The 18,588-nt window shown below is 42.2% G+C and overlaps 1 protein-coding gene across 1 annotated transcript; it reads right to left on the bottom strand.

Annotated features, from left to right (window-relative positions):
* Positions 1 to 551: 551 nt before the first annotated feature.
* lag3.L (lymphocyte activating 3 L homeolog) lies at positions 552 to 18,257 on the bottom strand. Its single transcript, XM_018225048.2, has 8 exons — positions 17,844 to 18,257; positions 15,449 to 15,572; positions 13,695 to 13,912; positions 12,154 to 12,387; positions 10,825 to 11,079; positions 8,498 to 8,749; positions 5,788 to 5,903; positions 552 to 879 (listed from the first exon to the last, which is right to left on the bottom strand). The coding sequence occupies exons 1-8, from the start codon at positions 17,890 to 17,892 to the stop codon at positions 802 to 804; spliced, it is 1,326 nt and encodes a 441-aa protein (XP_018080537.2). The 5' UTR covers positions 17,893 to 18,257; the 3' UTR covers positions 552 to 801.
* Between the last annotated feature and the right edge of the window lie 331 nt (positions 18,258 to 18,588).

The following is an 18,588-nucleotide window of genomic DNA, read 5'->3' on the forward strand; positions in this document are numbered from 1 at the left end:
AGCAATTCCCTTTATCTTCATCATCTCATTCCCTCCTGTTCAGCCATTGCCGCCATCAGCCCAGTCTGCCATTTCCTTCTTGTTTTTTTCGTTTTTCACGTCATAGCATTAAAGGAAATGTAAACCCTTGAAACAAATTTCAGAGCGCTCTTCTAAGAACTTGTGCAATTAACATAATTTTTTTCTACTTATAAAAAATGTTAAATGAATTTGAAACACCGCCGCCCCCTGCTGGCCATTATCAGCCAACTGTAGGCAGTAGACTGAAACGACCAATAGGTGGTGCTGTTGTTTATAATTCATTATATTTGCAGTTTTACCTGCTGATATCTTGGAAAATGAAAAGGTTTTGCCCTGAGGCCCTGGAATTTACAGCAATGTACAAAAATGACTATTTAAGAATAAAGTTAGCGGACTGTGCGGATTTCAGCTTCAGCATGCAATATGAGATGTTTTTATAAATATCTTGCTGTAAATAAGTGCGGCAGCATTTCTAACATGTGTATAAAATGACTGCACATGACTGAAGGAAACATTACTGGGGAAAGAGCTCACATTTAAATAAACATATATTTTATTATACAAAATTTTACAGAATGGCCAAGAGCTGCTCAAATCAGTGCCGAATCCCCGAAGTCCCCGCTCCACATCTGATCCATTTAATCTGCTCAATGCCCCCCTAACAGGCAAGTCCTTATGGCAAATAAAGTTCTTTTCCTCAGTAACTGTCGGCTGGTGCAGTCGGAAGCAACGGCTTAATTTCCCGATCCACAGGAAACACTTCTCAGTTTTGTGGCTGAATCAAACTTCCACCTTCTTAAGTGAAGACCCAGAAGGAACATCTATGGTGGTCCGTGCAAGTAGGTGTAACAGTCGTCTCTAAAATAGACAATATAGAGCGACGGTTAGAAAGGACCTGAGGAAAAAGAAAAGAAGAGGCAGACGCACAGGCAGATTTTGCTCCAAACCTGTAAGTCATAGAAACCAATAGGGCCCCATTGTGGCTTACCAACCAAGGGACCCAGGTGACCAGTTGGATAAATAGGGCCCAGTGTGGGAGGGCTAATATAATAGCATGCAGCCCTATCATTACTAATGGCAGCCCAAGCACAATTCAGCAGGAGCAGCCCCCAAAGTTTGCTCATAGTCTGTACAGAGAGATCCCATAAAACTATGGCAGCATAGGTATTCCCCTGTACTAAGCACAATTCAGCAGGAACAGTCCCCTAAGTTTGCTCATAGTCTGTACAGAGAGATCCCATAAAACTATGGCAGCATAGGTATTCCCTGTACTAAGCACAATTCAGCAGGAACAGCCCCTAAGTTTGCCCATAGTCTGTACAGAGAGATCCCATAAAACTATGGCAGCATAGGTATTCCCCTGTACTAAGCACAATTCAGCAGGAACAGTCCCCTAAGTTTGCTCATAGTCTGTACAGAGAGATCCCATAAAACTATGGCAGCATAGGTATTCCCTGTACTAAGCACAATTCAGCAGGAACAGCCCCTTAGTTTGCTCATAGTCTGCACAGAGAGATCCCATAAAACTATGGCAGCATAGGTATTCCTCTGTACTAAGCACAATTCAGCAGGAACAGCCCCTAAGTTTGCTCATAGTCTGTACAGAGAGATCCCATAAAACTATGGCAGCATAGGTATTCCCCTGTACTAAGCACAATTCAGCAGGAACAGCCCCTTAGTTTGCTCATAGTCTGTACAGAGAGATCCCATAAAACTATGGAACATACGTAGGTATTCCCTGTACTAAGCACAATTCAGCAGGAACAGCCCCTTAGTTTGCTCATAGTCTGTACAGAGAGATCCCATAAAACTATGGAACATACGTAGGTATTCCCCTGTACTAAGCACAATTCAGTAGGAGAAATTCCGAGCTTATTGCGTGAACAAAACACAAAATATCTCATCTAAGACAATATGGAAGCTCCCTTTCATCTGTCAAGTCAGAATATTCCGTGCACACAACAAGCAATAGTCGTATTATCTTCTGAGTTTTTATGAGACACAAATAAAACTGAATTTCCTCCCTTGAAGTCACAGTGAAGCTGAAAACATCTCCGTTTATTTATCGGCGCCGCTCGGCAGACAATCCTTTGTGCGCTAACTCGCTGCGCCTTTCTGATGTTCCGCACATTGATGTCAGAAGATTGATCCTCACCCCGCCGCACACATTAATCATAAACTACTAAACCCCCAGAACTGCTCTCCCGGGGGACACTTTATATACACTTCAGCTGCTTCTCCGCCCGTGAAGAAGGATCTGTCAGTTCTCTCTGTGCTGCGCCCGTAACTCAAGATTGCTAAATTGGTCTTGTGTCAACCCCTTGTCTGCTGCTGATTCGCTCATGAGATGAATCTAGTGACAGGCCTAATCCACATTCATCCGTATCTGTCCGCTTAGGGAATGCGGAGAGTCTACATCAGAAATAATATCTGGAATAAAAGTCCCTAGCGCAAAAAAAAAAAAAATATATATATATATATATATATATATATATAACCCTGTCATAGGCAGAAATTATTTAAAATATTTATTTGTTATCCTTTATTTATAGATTGCCGACATATTCCGTAGAAATTATTCATCATACACATTAGTCCCTGCCCCAGAGGAGCTTACAATCTAAGGTCTCTATCACATTCACACACAATTTTATCAGGAGCCAATGAACCTTCCTGTATCTTTTTGGAGTATAGGAGGAAACCAGAATACCTAAAGTAAACCCACAGGAGTATGGGGTGAATATACAAGCTCCTTGCTGATAGAGCCCTGGGTAAAATTGAACCTAGGACTATTGCAGCACTGGAGACCTAAGTTCGATCCCAACCAGTCCACTATCTACAATGTGTTTATTTGTTCCCCCCATTCTTCTGTGGGTTTCCTCTGGGAATTCTGGTTTCCTCTTACACTCCAAAAGATACAGGCAGGTTCATTGGCTCCTGACAATCTTTCTTAAAGGACCAGTAACATCAAAAATTTTTACAAAGAAATTCATTAGAATAGAACGAAAAAATACACCAACACAAATTAAAATTTAAAATAGCAGAGTCTTTATTAAGAAATAACTTACAGAAACTCCACTTCCTGTCCTCTTCAGAAACGGCGAAAGGGCGACCATCCTGCAGCGCTCGATTTCTCCTCCCTGGCTATTCACTGACAGTGTGTCCTCTGCTCCGATCTCCAGCTCTTCTTCATCCTCCTTCATCCAGCAGCAGTAGGAAGGCGACGTCAGTGGGCTCCCAATTGAAGTGAACCACCTGGGCAATTTTGTGGACTGAGCCTGATTATACGGAGCGGGGCAGATACTGGCGCTGGGGAGACCGGACAGCAATTCCTACTGCAGCTGGATGAAGGAGGATGAAGAAGAGCTGGAGATCGGGGCAGAGGACACACTGTCAGTGAATAGCCAGGGAGGAGAAATCGAGCGCTGCAGGATGGATGGTCGCCCTTTCGCCGTTTCTGAAGAGGACAGGAAGTGGAGTTTCTGTAAGTTATTTCTTAATAAAGGCTTTGCTATTTTAAATTTTAATTTGTTTTTTTTTCTCGTTCTATTCTAACGAATTTTTTTGTAAAAATGTTTGATGTTACTGGTCCTTTAAACAGAACTCGTTATATTTCCCCCAAAATCTCCCCCTGTCCCTCAGATATCACTCACAACACCTTTCATTTGACCACACAGGCACGCTGCCTAGGAGTTATCTTAGACTCGCATCTGTCTTTTTCACCACACATCCAAACACTTGCAAAATCTTTTTGTATTCAGATGCACAACGTTGCCCGAATACAACCGTATCTCAGTGCAGACTCAACCAAAACACTTATCCAGTCTCTTATTATCTCCCGACTTGATTACTGCCACCTACTCCTCACAGGTTTTTCAACATCAGCTGCTCCCATATGTATGTCCCTTCACTGGCTCCCAATCTCCTCTAGAATCAAACTACTCACACTTACATTTAAGGCCCTTAACAGAGAAGCCCCTCCTTATATTTCATCTCTGATCTCAACATACTCTCCTTCACATAACCTTCTCTCTGCTTCTGACCTTCGCCTCACTTCTCCTCTCCTCTTAAGCGCATTCTCGTCTACAAGACTTCTCTTTGGAACTCTCTGCCTCGAGCTGTCAGACTTTCTCCTTCTTTCCAAAGACCCACCTGTTTAAGGAAGCTTATTCAATGCACCTTAATTAATCAGTCATTGCTGTATCATAAATCACAAATTTGTTTCTAAACTCCTAGGGGCAGATTTATCAAGGGTCGAATTTCGAAGTAAAAAATACTTCGAAATTCGACCATCGAATTGAAATACTTCGACTTCGAATATCGAAGTCGAAGTATTTTTCACCGAATTTGGCCATCGAACGATCTAAGTAAAATCGTTCGATCTAACGATTAAATCGTTCGAATGGAACGTTTCGAACTATTTTAGCGTACGATCGAACGATTTTACTTCGATGTGTGAAGACTTAGAAAATGGTTGCAGAAGGTCCCCATAGGCTAACATAGCACTTCAGCAGGTTTAATTTGGCGAAGTATTGAAGTCAAAGTTTCTTAAAGAGACAGTGCTTTGATTATTGAATATTCTAACGGTTTTTACTTCGAATCGAAGTCAAAGTAAATTCGAAGTCGTAGTATCCTATTCGATGGTCAAAGTATCCAAAAAATTACTTTGAAATTCAAATTTTTTACTTCGAAAATTCCCTCTAATTCACTTCGACCCTTGATAAATCTGCCCCCTAATTTCTCAATTTTACCCTAACCTTTAGTTTGTAAACTCTCACTTGTAGGGCCCTCTAATCCTATTGTACCTGTAAACCCTTGTTTATTATTCACCATTTGTTCCCCGTTTGTTATAAACTAAGGCAAAGCACTGCGTATCTTGTCAGCGCTCTATAAATAAATGATGATGATAAAATTGACCCTAGTGTGTGTGTGTGTGTCTGAATGTGCTAGGGACCTTAGATTGTAAGCTCTTCTGGGGCAACTCCTCTAACGTGCACAATGAATCACCTCTACAGAATATGTAGTTGTTCTATAAAGGATAATAAATACATGTTTTCTATTATTTATGCCTGTAACAGGATTATTTATTGTAGAGCCCTGGGTAATATTGAACCTGGGACCCTTGCAGCACTGGGGACCTAGGTTCGATTCCAGCCAGGACAGTATCTGCAATGTGTATATCTGTTCTCCCTATTCTTCTGTGGGTTTCCTCTGGGTATTTTAGTTTCCTCCTACACTCCAAAAAGATACAGGCAGGTTCATTGTCTCCTGATAAAATTAACCCTAGTTTGTGTGATTGTGATAGGGACCTTAGATTGTAAACTCCTCTGGGACTAATGTGCATGATGAATAATCTCTATGGAATATGTAGGTGTTCTATAAATAAAGGATAATAAATTAATACGTTCTATTATTTCTGCCTATCATAAGGTTATATTTTTTTTAGTGCCTTGGGTAATATTGAACCTGGGACCCTTGCAGCACTGGAGAGCTAGGTTTGATTCCAGCCAGGTCACTATCTGCAATGTGTTTATCTGTTCTCTGCATTCTTCTGTGGGTTTCCTCTGGGTATTCTAGTTTCCTCCTACCATTCCAATAACATACAGAGAGGTTAACTGACCACAGAGTGTGTGTATGTGATAGGGATAATAGACTGTAAGCTCCACTGGGGCAGGGACTGATGTGTAATTTCTGTGCTGCAGAATATGATGATGTTATATAGGGAACACATAAATAAACAGATATTGAGGCAGAAAACAGACTCACCCTGCGGTTGTGCCAAGAGATTGCGCTTATGAGTCCTAAAACCAGGAGAATGATGAGCAGGAAGGTGACATATACAGGCCACGATGAGAAGGCGGCAAAGACTGACACCTGAGCAGCTGTCAGGGAAAAGATAAATGGGAATCAGTATAATAACTGCCCATCCTGGGGCACAATAAATGTACCAGGCAGCAGATAAAAGCACATTAGCTTGTCTCATAGCTCACATGGATATCAGATCTAAAGAGTGCTGTTACTAGCATTAGCAAATATACTTTAATTCTCCCTATTACTCTATACATTGATACACTCTATACATATAGATGCTTGTTCTTTGGCCCAGACAATTCCTGCCAGGATCCCGAAATCATGCCTTGTTATCCCCAGTCTACCTGATTTTCCCAAACATTTAAATCTCATGGTAGGGGCACTAGAAAAGATGACACTTAAAGGGTAATTCAGGCTCCGTTAGCAAACTCCCCTTGGAAAAGAGAGACCAATCTACTGCTGCCCTGTATTTGTCGAGATACACACATCTGATTTGCTGTTACTTCTGGTTTCCTCTCCTTCCTATGTTGGTGGAGGGAGGCGGGACTTGAACCGGGCCTGAATAGTCCTAAACTGGGCCGCCAAGCCTAGCCCGCAATTAACACTGGCGCTCCCAAATTGGATGCGCAGTTGCCGCTGACCCCCCTGACCCCTCCCGGTCGTTGCAAAAAATGTTTTCTTTACACCGGTCCCTGGCCCTAAAAAGGTTGGGGACTGCTGCTATAAAGCATTTTTCTTCATATTATGGGCAGTGTAAAGCAGGCTTCAGCCACTAGAGGAAGCTGTTGCTTCATCATCCCATTACTAGAGGAAGCTGTTGCTTGTACAGAACGCATTTTAGGACATCCTCCAACGAAATGTCTGTCCTCCATGTGATGTCCTATGGCTTAGGAATGCCGCATCGGGTGCTTTTACCGTCACTCATCCTCCAAATCTGCAGTCACACCTCCGTCCTCTACCCTCCCTTCTCAGCCGTCAGCCATACAAACTCCGCCCTCAGTCCTCCATCCTCTTCCCTCCGCCCTCAGTCCTCTGCCCTCTTCCCTCTGCCTTCCGCCCTCCCTGCTCAGCCCTCTACCCTCAGCCTTCCGCTTTACCTCTTCATCCTTCCTCACTTTGCCAGTATTATTATAGATATGTTTTAAACACATTTCTGCTTTCTCGGAATGAAAATGCTCGCTCACCACTTTAGGAGCTTAGAGAAAAGACTGACGGATGAAAAGAGAGTTCGGAGGGGGGAGAGCGGAGGGCGAAGTGCGGAGGGGGAAGAGGTAAAGCGGAAGGCTGAGTGCTGAGGAAAGAGGGTAGAGGGCTCAACAGGTAGGGCGGAGGACTGAGGGCGGAGGACTGAGGGCGGAAGACTGAGGACTGAGGGCGGAGTTCGTATGGCTGACGGCTGAGAAGGGAGGGTAGAGGACAGAGGTGTGACTGCAGATTTGGAGGATGAGTGACGGTAAGAGTACCCGATGCGGCATTCCTAAACTGTTGGACAGGGCCGGGCCAAGACAGCCGGGCGCCCAACGCAACCCAGCAGCCCTCTTCGCCCCCTTCCGCGCCGGACTTCGAGTGCACATGCGCGTGCGGCCAGAAATGCGCATGCACGCACAGCCGGAAGTGCGCATGCGTGCACATCAGAAACTGCATGTGTCAGGAACTGTGGCATAAACTGCGCATGCCAGAAATATTTTAATTCGTGAAGGGGGAAGAGAGCACCGGTGGGAGAGAAAGGGTCCGGACAAGGGGTAGGCTGAAGAAAGAGGTACATTCTTGGCGCCCCCACTTGATTGCGCCCTAGGCACGTGCCTCTTCTGCCTACCCCTAGTTCCGGCCCTGCTGTTGGACATCGCATGGAGGACTGGTATTTTGCCGGAGGGTGTCCTAAAATGCGTTCCGTATGCTTGATCATTCCATTACTATACATCACTTGATCTGGCACAAAGATTCATGCAGAGTGGGATCCCCAGCAGCTCTTTTTGCCGAACTGCTTTAGATGTTATGCCTTAATGTCTGCTCCCCCTACAGGAATCAGGCCATCGATTCCTGACCTGATGAAAACAAATTTTAACTGAAGGCCACCTTACTCCATCAGAGTCAGCATGGGGTTAGGTAGGCAGGTCCCCATAGATTACCTCTATTCTAAAACTGCTTTTGGAATTTAATATCTCCCCCCATCTTGGACTTGTCAACCCATCAGGTGTCAGCCAGATCTATATGTAACATAGACATGACTAGATGCAACAGCAGGTGGCCAGATGTAAGATAGCATGATCAAAATCCTCCAAGAAATCACATCCAGGAGACATTCCAGGTACTTACTCTCTGATTCTGGCTGGGCCCAGCTTAGAAGCAAGGGGTTATCCCATAGCATTGATGTCTGCAAGTCACTAGCCTGGTTTGATGAGCCTTGGCAACTAGATGGCGCACATGCTTCAGCAACCTGTTTTACACTGCTTTACCTACTCAGTACAGCAGGGAAGCCCGGTCTTCTCATGAGCAGTAAAGCAATCGACATACAGTGAATCTTGGCACTGTTACTCTACATTTGGGTAAGGAAGACCCATCTGGCCCAATGTGCTATATCTGGTCAACATTCCCAAATGTATATCATTTGCAGACCACTCGGCACTAAGGAATTATAATATGAAAGAATTATAGGATGACTTACCATGCACATAGAGAATATACTGCAACTGTCCCACCAGTCCTTGTTTCCCATATACAGAGCAGTTCCACACTCCCATGTCCCCTGTTTGCACCGCAGGCAAGTTTAACACTGCTCCATGCTGCTTGTATCTCCGCCCGCCAGCGGGGTCAGGTCCGGTCCATACGTACGTTTCCTCATTATCAGATCCACTGACATTGCACAGCAACTGCAGGGCAGAACCCTCTTTAACTAAAGATGGGCCTGAGGGGTAGACTGAGGGAGATAAAATGCAAGGGAATAGATGTTTAGCACCAAAAAAAAACAGAGAAATTGTGTTAAAGGAGTTAAAGGAGAACTAAACCCTAAAAATGAATGTGGCTAAAAATACCATATTTTATATAGTGAACTTATTGCACGAGGCTAAAGTTTGAGCTTGTCAATAGCAGCAATGATCCAGGACTTCAAACTTGTCACAGGGGGTCACCATCTTGGAAAGTGTCTGTGACACTCACATGCTCAGTGGGCTCTGATTGGCTGTTGAGAAGCTAAGCTTAGGGCTCGTCACTAATTATCCAGCAGAAAATGAGCTTCCCTGGCTGTAATATAAGCTGATGCTACAGGTTTGCTGATTATTCAATTCTGATGCTAATTGCACTGGTTTCTGTGCTGACATGTAGTAATTATCTGTATTAATTACTAATCAGCCTTATATTGTGACATTTCTATTCTATGTGTACTGTATATTGTGAGTGGGTCCCTAAGCTCAGTAAGTGACAGCAGCACAGAGCATGTGCAGTGAATCAGCAGAAGAAGAAGATGGGGAGCTACTGGGGCATCTTTGGAGACACAGATCGTTACTGTTAAAGGGCTGTGGTTGCCTTGGGCTGGTACAGAAGCACAAAACATCATGTTCAACATTTCTAGCTACTTCTTTACTAAAGCTTTAGTTCACCTTTAAAAGGATTCACAGGAGGCACAGCTTTTCTTTCTAGTTTACACTGCAAATAATTCACTTTACCATATAAAATGTCATTCCTGTATTTTATTTAGCTGTAATATTGGTGAGTAGGCGCCATCTCAGCTCAGGTGCCTAATCCTGTGCTTTCAGAAAGAGCCAGCACTTCACAATGTAACTGCTCCTACTCAATGTAACGGGAGGAGTTGCAGTGGGACTTGGATTTTTACTATTGAGTACTATTCTTAAATGTACCAGGGAGTTTTTATCTGATTACCTTCCCATTATTCTGCTGATAGGCTGCTGGGAAGGGAAAGGGAGGGGATGACATCACTCCAGTTTGCAGTACAGCAGTGTGACTGAAGATTATCAAAGACTCTTGAAGTACAGCACCATAAATCTTGTTGAATAAAAATGCCTTTATTTGGAACACTTGGCAGGTTACACACAGCCTTTTATCAAGCTTTTTAGGAAATCTGAATTAAAGAAGCCAACTGGATTGTAGGCTATTGGAGTTGTTTGTAGACATTGTCCTTCTCAAGATCTACTGATCATCAGCTGACGATCTACTGGTAGTCCCCAACCAACCTTTTTTGAGCACCTAAACAGTAGAAGATGTTTTTTTTTCTTTGGGAAGCTCAATGGGTTGGGTTTGCCAGGAATGCTCAATTAATCATATAAGGATATTTGACAGTTGGAGAGTGTAACCTTAAATGAAAGGGTCCATCACTCAAATTGACAATGAATTGGATTTCATTGAGGCCTAAGCACTTGTTGATATGCTTTGAACAATGGAACATCGACCGTTGTGTCAAACACCCATCTCTGTAATGGTTTGGGCATTATTTCTAGTATAAAATAACAATTTTTTTTCTAAGAAGAGTTCTGTGCCTAGAAATAGTCTAAAAATGATTCAAACCAGGAAGAAAATACGAAGGAGGGGAAATATGTGAAACTGATTCTGACTCTGGGACAGATACACTATTACACTTTAATTCCACCCATGTGTCATATGGAGAACTTTCTGTAACAAAAATCTACTGATTAGACGACCAAATAGCACTTAGTCAAGTTTCTCCCAGATCTGAATATTTATCATTCCCCACACGCAGGAAAGAATTGATCTGACTTCTGATGGGAGGCTTAATAGATTTCTGCTACTAGTTAAATTAATGGGGGAAAAAAACATGTTTTTATATATGTATGTAAATGAGAGAATTACAAGTAATCATGCTCTGCTGCAATGATCAATGTATGGTAAATCTAGGCTAATCCCGGTTTATTGGGCGTAACCCTTGGCCAATGTTATATGCACTGAAGCGAGATCAGAAGATAGTAAAGTTGCTGTAATTAAAGGCATAGCGAAGAGGATGGACCATGTTACCCCACTGACCTTGAATGACCTTTAACTGTATGTGTCTTCTCATCACATGGCCTTTATAGGTGATATCACATCTGTATATACCAGCATCTTCTGAATTGACTGGGTTGATGGTCAACCCCTGTGTCTTCTGGTCCAGTAACATTGAGTTGTGGTGCCACTGCACACTCAGCAGTCCTTCTTTTGGTGTCTCATTAAGGGTACAGGGAAGCTCAGCTTGGGCACCAACTGCCCTATATAAAGAGAGAAAGGCAGGGCCAGAAATACCTGGGGGTGGGGGCAAAGATAAGAACACCTATTAATAGAGGTAAATGCAAGAGAAAAATAAAAAAGAAGAAAGAAGACAACACAAGGTTCCTGGTATTAATTATTATAGTACAAGGTTGATTCTCCCATTCTGAGACAACCTTTCCTTTCCCTGTACCTACTAGAAGTTAGCCAGATATTTTTTCAAGGAAGGAGTTTAATGGATGTGTCTCTTCTGTCAGCTACTAAGTCTAGGGTAAACATATGTGGGGGATTTCATGAATCACTAATGAAAATGAATGGAATGCAGTGTAAATAAGATGTGTGAGGGTGAATAAAAATTGGCCCACTGATTATCTTCAGAAAAGGAGACAGCAGGGGATAGACCTTGCTAAAGGTCATACTAAAGAAAGGGCTTGGCAAAGACAGCTCAACCAAAGACCCAGAGAGAGGACGGAACTGGCAAACGGAGTGATCTCAGTGAAGCCAAGACTAAAGATAAATAATGTGGGATGGATCAGGGGTGTTTATGGGGGTTGATGAGACTGCTGGGAGGGCAGCTGGAGAGTGACTCTATGATCTGCAAGACCCAGAGAAGAGAGGGAGACCGTCTGGAGAATACAGCGTTACATTGTTATATAGTTAAATCGGGTTGAAAAAAGAAAAGTCCAACCCCTCCAAATGAACCCCAGTATCCACAAACCCCTCCATACCTTCACATAAATGATATATACCCACATCTATACTAACTATAGAGTTTAGTATCACAATAGCCTTTGATATTATGTCTGTCCAAAAAAATCATCCAAGTCCCTCTTATAGTCATTAACTGAATCAGCATCACAACATCACCCGGCAGTGCATTCCACAACCTCACTGTCCTGACTGTGATGAACCCCCTACTCTGTTCCTTTAAATGAAACTTCTTTTCCTCTAGTCTGAAGGGGAGGCCTCTGGTACGGTGATCCTCTTTATGGGTAAAAAGGTCCCCTGCTATTTGTCTATAATGTCCTCTAATGTACTTGTAAAGTCTAATCATATCCCCTCGCAAGCACCTTTTTTCCAGAGAAAACAACCCCGTTGTTTGCCACTTACCCAGTACTGTAAGTTGCACAGAAGCTTTTGCTCCATCCAGCTCACAGCTCCATTTCCCCCGATCAGCCTGAGTTAGACCTTGGATAGTCAGCGTATTCTGTGACTTTAAGAACCTGTTAGATGGAAGTACGGGATTGCCCCCATGCAGCCAGCGCAGAGGGTGGGAACTCTCTCCAGAACACGTCAGGGTGACAGAGCTGTTCTCAGGGAGAACTCCAAGGGGAGACTGAGTGACTGCAAACAGAGGAAAGAAGAAGGCAAAGTCACTTATAGATCTTCACTCTCCTATTGCTCCACACCGGTCTTTTTCATTTATTTTTTTCTGGAACCCACATATACCCCACGCCAAACATCTGCATGGCACCTGAGGGTGTAATAATACATCAAGTGCCCTGAGTGTTCTTGAGCTGAATACTTTTCCCCTGACCCTGAATTGCTCTTCAGCCTACCTAGTCCATGGGGTTTCTGAGCAGCAGTGATCACGCCAATAAGTAAAGCTCCCATCACTTATACAAAAGGTGTTAGAACCCAAATGACTCTGCTCTACGCTTTTACGATGAACGAGGCAAGTAGATCGGTTTCCAATTTAAAAATGGCTACATCCCATGCAGAGCTTATGAGCAGATCTACCAGACTTTTTGTCCTCTGAAAATGTGTCCACACTCATCACCTGCTTCTCCATCCATGCTCTCCTTACTTCTATACCCTCTACTCTTCCTTTCTTAAACATCTTTCTATTCCTTCCTCATTGCTCCCTCACTATTTTTCTATCGTGCTCTTCCCAGGACCCCCTCAAGCTCCAATCTCCTCTCCGAATACTCTCATGTTGACCCTCTTTCCTCCTGTTACCAATTTTTTACCCCTTTTCCACCACATTTTCTTGAAGTTTTCCACTCTTGTTTTTTTAATTGTAATTGTTTTTAGCTTCAATATATTTGACATCAAGGAAACTCTGACACATGTCGCCACCTTCCAGGGACCCCCCTTTGCAGTCGCCTTTTTGCTGCTTTACTTACCAGAATCCCCCTCCTGTGTATGAGTCAGTGAAGCCCCCAACACAAAGTTTCAAAACAGGATATGAGAGTCAGGTGGGAGGGGGAGGGATTGCTCACACTCACCCAAAGGAGACGCTTATCCGACAAATCCGTATCAGTTATATGCTACACACATAACATGGAATTATCTTCGATTGGAACATATGCCCATAGCTAAAGGTTGGCACATGCTGATAATCTAACCACAGGGTGAACAGTAAAGCACGAAGGGAAATGTTGGCACCCCATGGGGAGTAATTTGTGCACATCATAAATGCGAGTATAAAACGTAACTATAATGATTACTCTTATTAGAGCCAAATTATAGAACACTACACGCAGAATTCCCAAACATAATTGGCTAATGCCAGTGCTAAAAACCAGCATTAATTAGGGGATTTTCTTCAATATAATTGCCACTAATTTCTCCCGGTTATTATGTGTAAAAGGAACCACAAAATACAGCTGCAAATGTGAGTTGTAATCTATAATAATGTTCATGAGTACCGTGAATGATGCGCAGTTGTACTATGCACTCTTGCTTGGAGTCACCATACTGTGCCAGCGCTTGGTATCTCCCAGAATCCTGCTTTCCCACATTTTCCAGGTGCAGCGAGAAATCCCCCAGCTCAAACAGAGATGGATATACGGAAGCTTGTGAGGATACTCCTCGAGATCTAAAGAGCATCCCGTTACGATTCATCCGGACCACTGGTTTGTTATTGCTACGATAGAAGAAACCATAGAGGTTGTAGCACAAGAGAGTCTAGAACAGGGGTAGAGGGGCTCAGACTGAAGGTCAGTCAAGGTGAGATTTGGGGAGAATGCATATTTGTATTGCTAGCTGCACCCAGCTTTAAAGATGGTTAGGGTAAAAATGAGGCCAAAACATATTTGCTGCCCTGTATATTCTTGGAATTATAATGGAATAATAGCCTTTGACTAAATGCTATGCAGCACAAAACGAGTATGGCTTTTAAGGACTCATGGACTAAATAAAAAATACTTTTTATTTTATTTGAATCGTTTTTGCTGAAATGGTTTAATCCACGGCCTCTGGCTGCAGGTTTGGGGCTTAACACCCAGTGTTTGAGAAGGACAGAAGTGGTTGTGAGTGCTGGTCAGGCAGTGAGTGGGAGAGACGGACCAAAAGTCAAGTCCAAGCTTAAACTTAATGTGAGCATATTGGAAAAAGCTGAGTTAATAGTTTGTGTGATGTTGAAATGAGTGTGAGCGAGAGAACCAGGCAGAGTGAAAGAAAGGGTAGAAGAGACTCACACCATGAGAAGAAGGCACATTAAAGGGGAACTATCGCGAAAATGAAAATTTAATATAAGCTTCATACTGAAATAAGAAACTAAATACACTCAATTAAAAATTCTGTACCGTTTCTGAAATAATCAAATTTATCTTCACTATTTCTCTCTCAGCATCTGTTTCTCCTCATTCTGTCTTCATGCAGCAGTTGGGTGTCAGATATTCATTGACAGTTAGATCCAATATATCTTAAGCTGGCCATAGATCCTCATCGTGAGACCACGATTTTCTCGGAACGATCGTACGAATTTACCATCAACTGAAAAGACCAATTTGCCAGGAAAACAAAGGGGAGCTGCCTGCTTGGCCCTGCAAACTAGATAGATTGTACTGGGACCGACTAAGATTTTTTCACCTGGCCGCTCAATTTCCTGACAGATGTCGGCCGAAAAATCGTAAGATGTACGATCGTTCGAATCCCACTAACCGCACGATAATTTAGAAGGATTGGTCGGACTTCCCTAAAATCGGTCCTTCGGCAAGAAGAATCGTCGCATCTATGGGGAGCTTTATAGGGGGGCTTCTTTTGCCTAGAAGATGTATTAGAGCTCACTCTATTAAAATCACCAGAAATCCTGTCTCTCTACATGCAGAATTTGTGCAAAAGGCAGTTATTTTGTTTGTACTGGAATAAGTTATTTGAATGAGCTTCATCTGCTAGGAAAGGGAGCCCCCCTAAAAGATTTATTGGATCACTCATCTGACACCCAACTCCTGAATGAAGAGAGAATGAAGAGAGAATGAAGAGAAACAGATGCTGAGAGAGGGATAGTGAAGATAAACTTGATTATTTCAGAAACAATGCAGAATTTTTAATTGATTGTATTTAGAAAATCTCGTATTTCTGTAGGAGGAAGCTTATATTAAATTGTCATTTTTGCGATAGTTCCCCTTTAAGAAACAGATACTTGGTACCGAGGCTTTCCATAAACTGCCAAACTCACCTCCGCCAGCTGACTGATCCTGCCGGATATTTAGACCGATGCCCTCTGTCCAGTTGCCCCATACTCATATTGCAGGGTAGGGTAACCCTTCCCCCAGGCACCCCATATACCCGTACCAGAGAGGCTTGAGGGGAATAAAGGAACAAAGTGAGGTGTACAATGAGAAGAGAGATAATTATTAATAAAAATTATAGATAAGCATTGACAAATAATGTGCAGTATTGTGATACAACGTAATATCTATATCTTCACTTCTTGCATTGGGCTTTGTATGGAATTCTGTATGTGCTACGGAATATGTATTTATAAATGCATTTCAATGAATTAAAGGTGTTGTTCATCTTTAAATGAACGTTTAGGGGGCAGATTTATCAAGAGTCGAATTTCGAAGTAATGGGAGCTTTTTTTAACTCCCATAACTTTGAAATTGAAATAAAAAAAGACCAACCGAAATGTATTTAAAAAAAATCTAAGGTTTTTTTTGTGGGGTGAATAGGCTGTATTTGATCATTCCAATCGAAGTAAGATCGAATTCAAACAAATTTGATTCGAACTATTTTTAAAAAAAAACTTTGATTTTTCAAAGTCCACCAATTGACTCTAAATAGGTACTAGGAGGTCCCCCATAGGCTAAAACAGCAATTCGGCAGGTTTTAGATGGTGAATGGTCGAAGTTGAATTTTTAAAGAGACAGCACGGGGCAGATTTTTCAAAGGTTGAAGTGAATTTTCTAATTAAAAAACTTCGAATTTCGAATAATTTTTGGGTACTTCGACCATCAAATAGGCCAAATTCGACTTCGGTTCGAATTGAAAAACCTTCGAAAATTCGACCACTTGAAAATCGAAGTACTGTCTCTTTAAAAAACCTCGACTTTGACACTTTGCCACCTTAAACCTGCCGAATTGCTGTTTAGCCTATGGGGGACCTCCTGGAACCTATCTGAGGCTTTTGAGCATGTTTTGAGAAGCCAAAGTTTTTTAATGAAAAATCCTTTGAATCGCTCGATTCGTAGGGTTAAATCGCTCGATCCTACGATTTTACTTCGATCGTACTCCAATCGAACACGGGCGTTTTCGCTGGAAAAAATACTTCGACTGTCGAAGTACTCAAATTCAATGGTCTAATTTCGAAGGTTTTTTACTTCGAAATTTGATCCTTGATAAATATGCCCCCACATGATAAATTACAATATTCTAATTTTCGAATCGAATTTGGACTATTCCCTAATCGAAGTACACAAAAATAGCTTGAAATTCTAATTTTTTTACTTCGAATTTTCACTTCGACCCTTGATAAATCTGCCCCTTAGTATAATCTAGAGAGGGATATTCTGAGACAATTTGCAATTGGGTTTCATTCTTTATTATTTATGGTTTTTCAGTTATTTAGCTTTTTATTCAGCAGCTCTCCAGTTTGTAATTTCAGCCATCTGGTTGCTGTGGCTCAAATTCCCCTAGCAACCATGCACTGATTTGAATAAGAGACTGGAATATGAATAGGAGAGGCCTGAATAGAAAGATGAGTAATGAAAAGTAGCAATAACAATACATTTGTAGCCTTACAGAGCATTTGCTTTTTAGATAGGGTCAGTGACCCTCATTTGAAAGCTGGAAAGAGTCAGAAGAAGACGGTAAATAATGAAGAACAATTGAAAAATTGCTTAGAATTGGCCATTCTACAACCTCCACCTGCAATTGGTGGATTTCTGCCCCATAGGGATGGGGGGAGGCTTGTTGCTGTTGCACTTCACCTGTTGGTGCTGTTGGTGACCTACCAATCCCCCCTTAAGTGTATAGTTGTCCGGGGGTGCTGCAGGTGTAAGCTGCATGTATAAATCTGTCTATTGTAACTAATGAAGTGCTGCTTAAAGGGGAGGTAAGAGTCTAAGCTGTGGTCAACTAATCTGTTTTTATTTAATAATTTCATGAAATTACTTTCTAGGATTATTATTAAAAGGATAAAATTCTAGGGCCACAGAGTTGAAGAATTCAAAAACTTTCAAAATAAATAAATAAATTAAAAAAAAACAGTTCAAGAACTTCAATTTGTATTGTGCTAAATATTAATTAATATATATTAATAGAAACCTTTCTTTCAAGCTTCTTCCTGGTTCCTATGGCAAATTGGCATAGCAACCAAAAGGCAGTTGAAGCGAGGCAAAATAGACAGCTGAAATCTAAATAAGCATTTAATAATAATATGAATAATAAACTTTAGTTCTGCTGAACTACAACCTGCAGCCTTGGGTTGTTCAGTGGGAGGCGGAGGGTTGTAGTTCTGCAGTGCCTGGGGAGCTTTAAATTGCCCATCCCTATAGTAGCACAATGGAGTGCTCAGGGTAGGAGCAGAGTGCAGATGAAAGAAAGTGTCACATAGAGGGTGAGTCTCTTACCTGTGCCGCCAGCTGTCAGTAAGAACAGGCAGAGAAGTGTCAGGCACATGTCTGTAATTGCTCCTCACTGCTCTCTATCTGTCCCCCCTTTTCTTTCTCTCTCTCCCCTTTATGTGCTTTTCACTCACGTCACAATGTGCTGACTTTCTTCCCGCCCGAGAACTTGCAGAGCTGAAAAGTGACACTTTATGTGAGATTGCTCTGCCACTGGAAAATGTGCCTCCAGCACTCACGCAGCTCTCTCTGCTCTCTCTGACTGTCTCTATAACTGGAAAATGTGAGGCGCCTGTTTACTACTGTAACTCAGTCCATCTCCCGGCAGATACACAGCTCTCAGTATCACTCACATCTCTGTCTCTTACTCCTCAAGTGCCCAAAATACTCTATCTCATCCCAATCTCACTGAGCTCTACAAACAATCCCAGTCTGTATACAAACTCACCAACACACATACATTTATATATATATAATACACAAAAGCCATGAATATCCTGTAAATTATATCCTTATAAACGGTGAGTTCTGATGTCATCAGTTATAAACGGTGAGTTCTGATGTCATCAGTTATAAACGGTGAGTTCTGATGTCATTTCTGTCACATGACTCATTGAAATTTGTGTATTATAATAAATAAAGTACCCCCAGTTGTAAAATATGAGGATATTAGAACTTACCTCGGAGTTCCATGACCTGTATAAAAACACTCGGCCTTCGGCCTCGTGTTTTTATACGGTCATGAAACTCC

The sequence above is a fragment of the Xenopus laevis genome, chromosome 7L (assembly GCF_017654675.1).
Source record: "Xenopus laevis strain J_2021 chromosome 7L, Xenopus_laevis_v10.1, whole genome shotgun sequence".
Lineage (NCBI taxonomy): Eukaryota > Metazoa > Chordata > Amphibia > Anura > Pipidae > Xenopus > Xenopus laevis.

Coding starts and splice junctions, on each gene's coding strand:
- lag3.L (XM_018225048.2), bottom strand. CDS start 17,892: ATGTGCCTGACACTTCTCTGCCTGTTCTTACTGACAGCTGGCGGCACA. Junction 12,388..13,694: donor ACAACTGCGCATCATTCACG/GTACTCATGAAC, acceptor CTCTGTTTGCAG/TCACTCAGTCTCCCCTTGGA. Junction 8,750..10,824: donor ACAGTTAAAGGTCATTCAAG/GTCAGTGGGGTA, acceptor TATCTCCCTCAG/TCTACCCCTCAGGCCCATCT.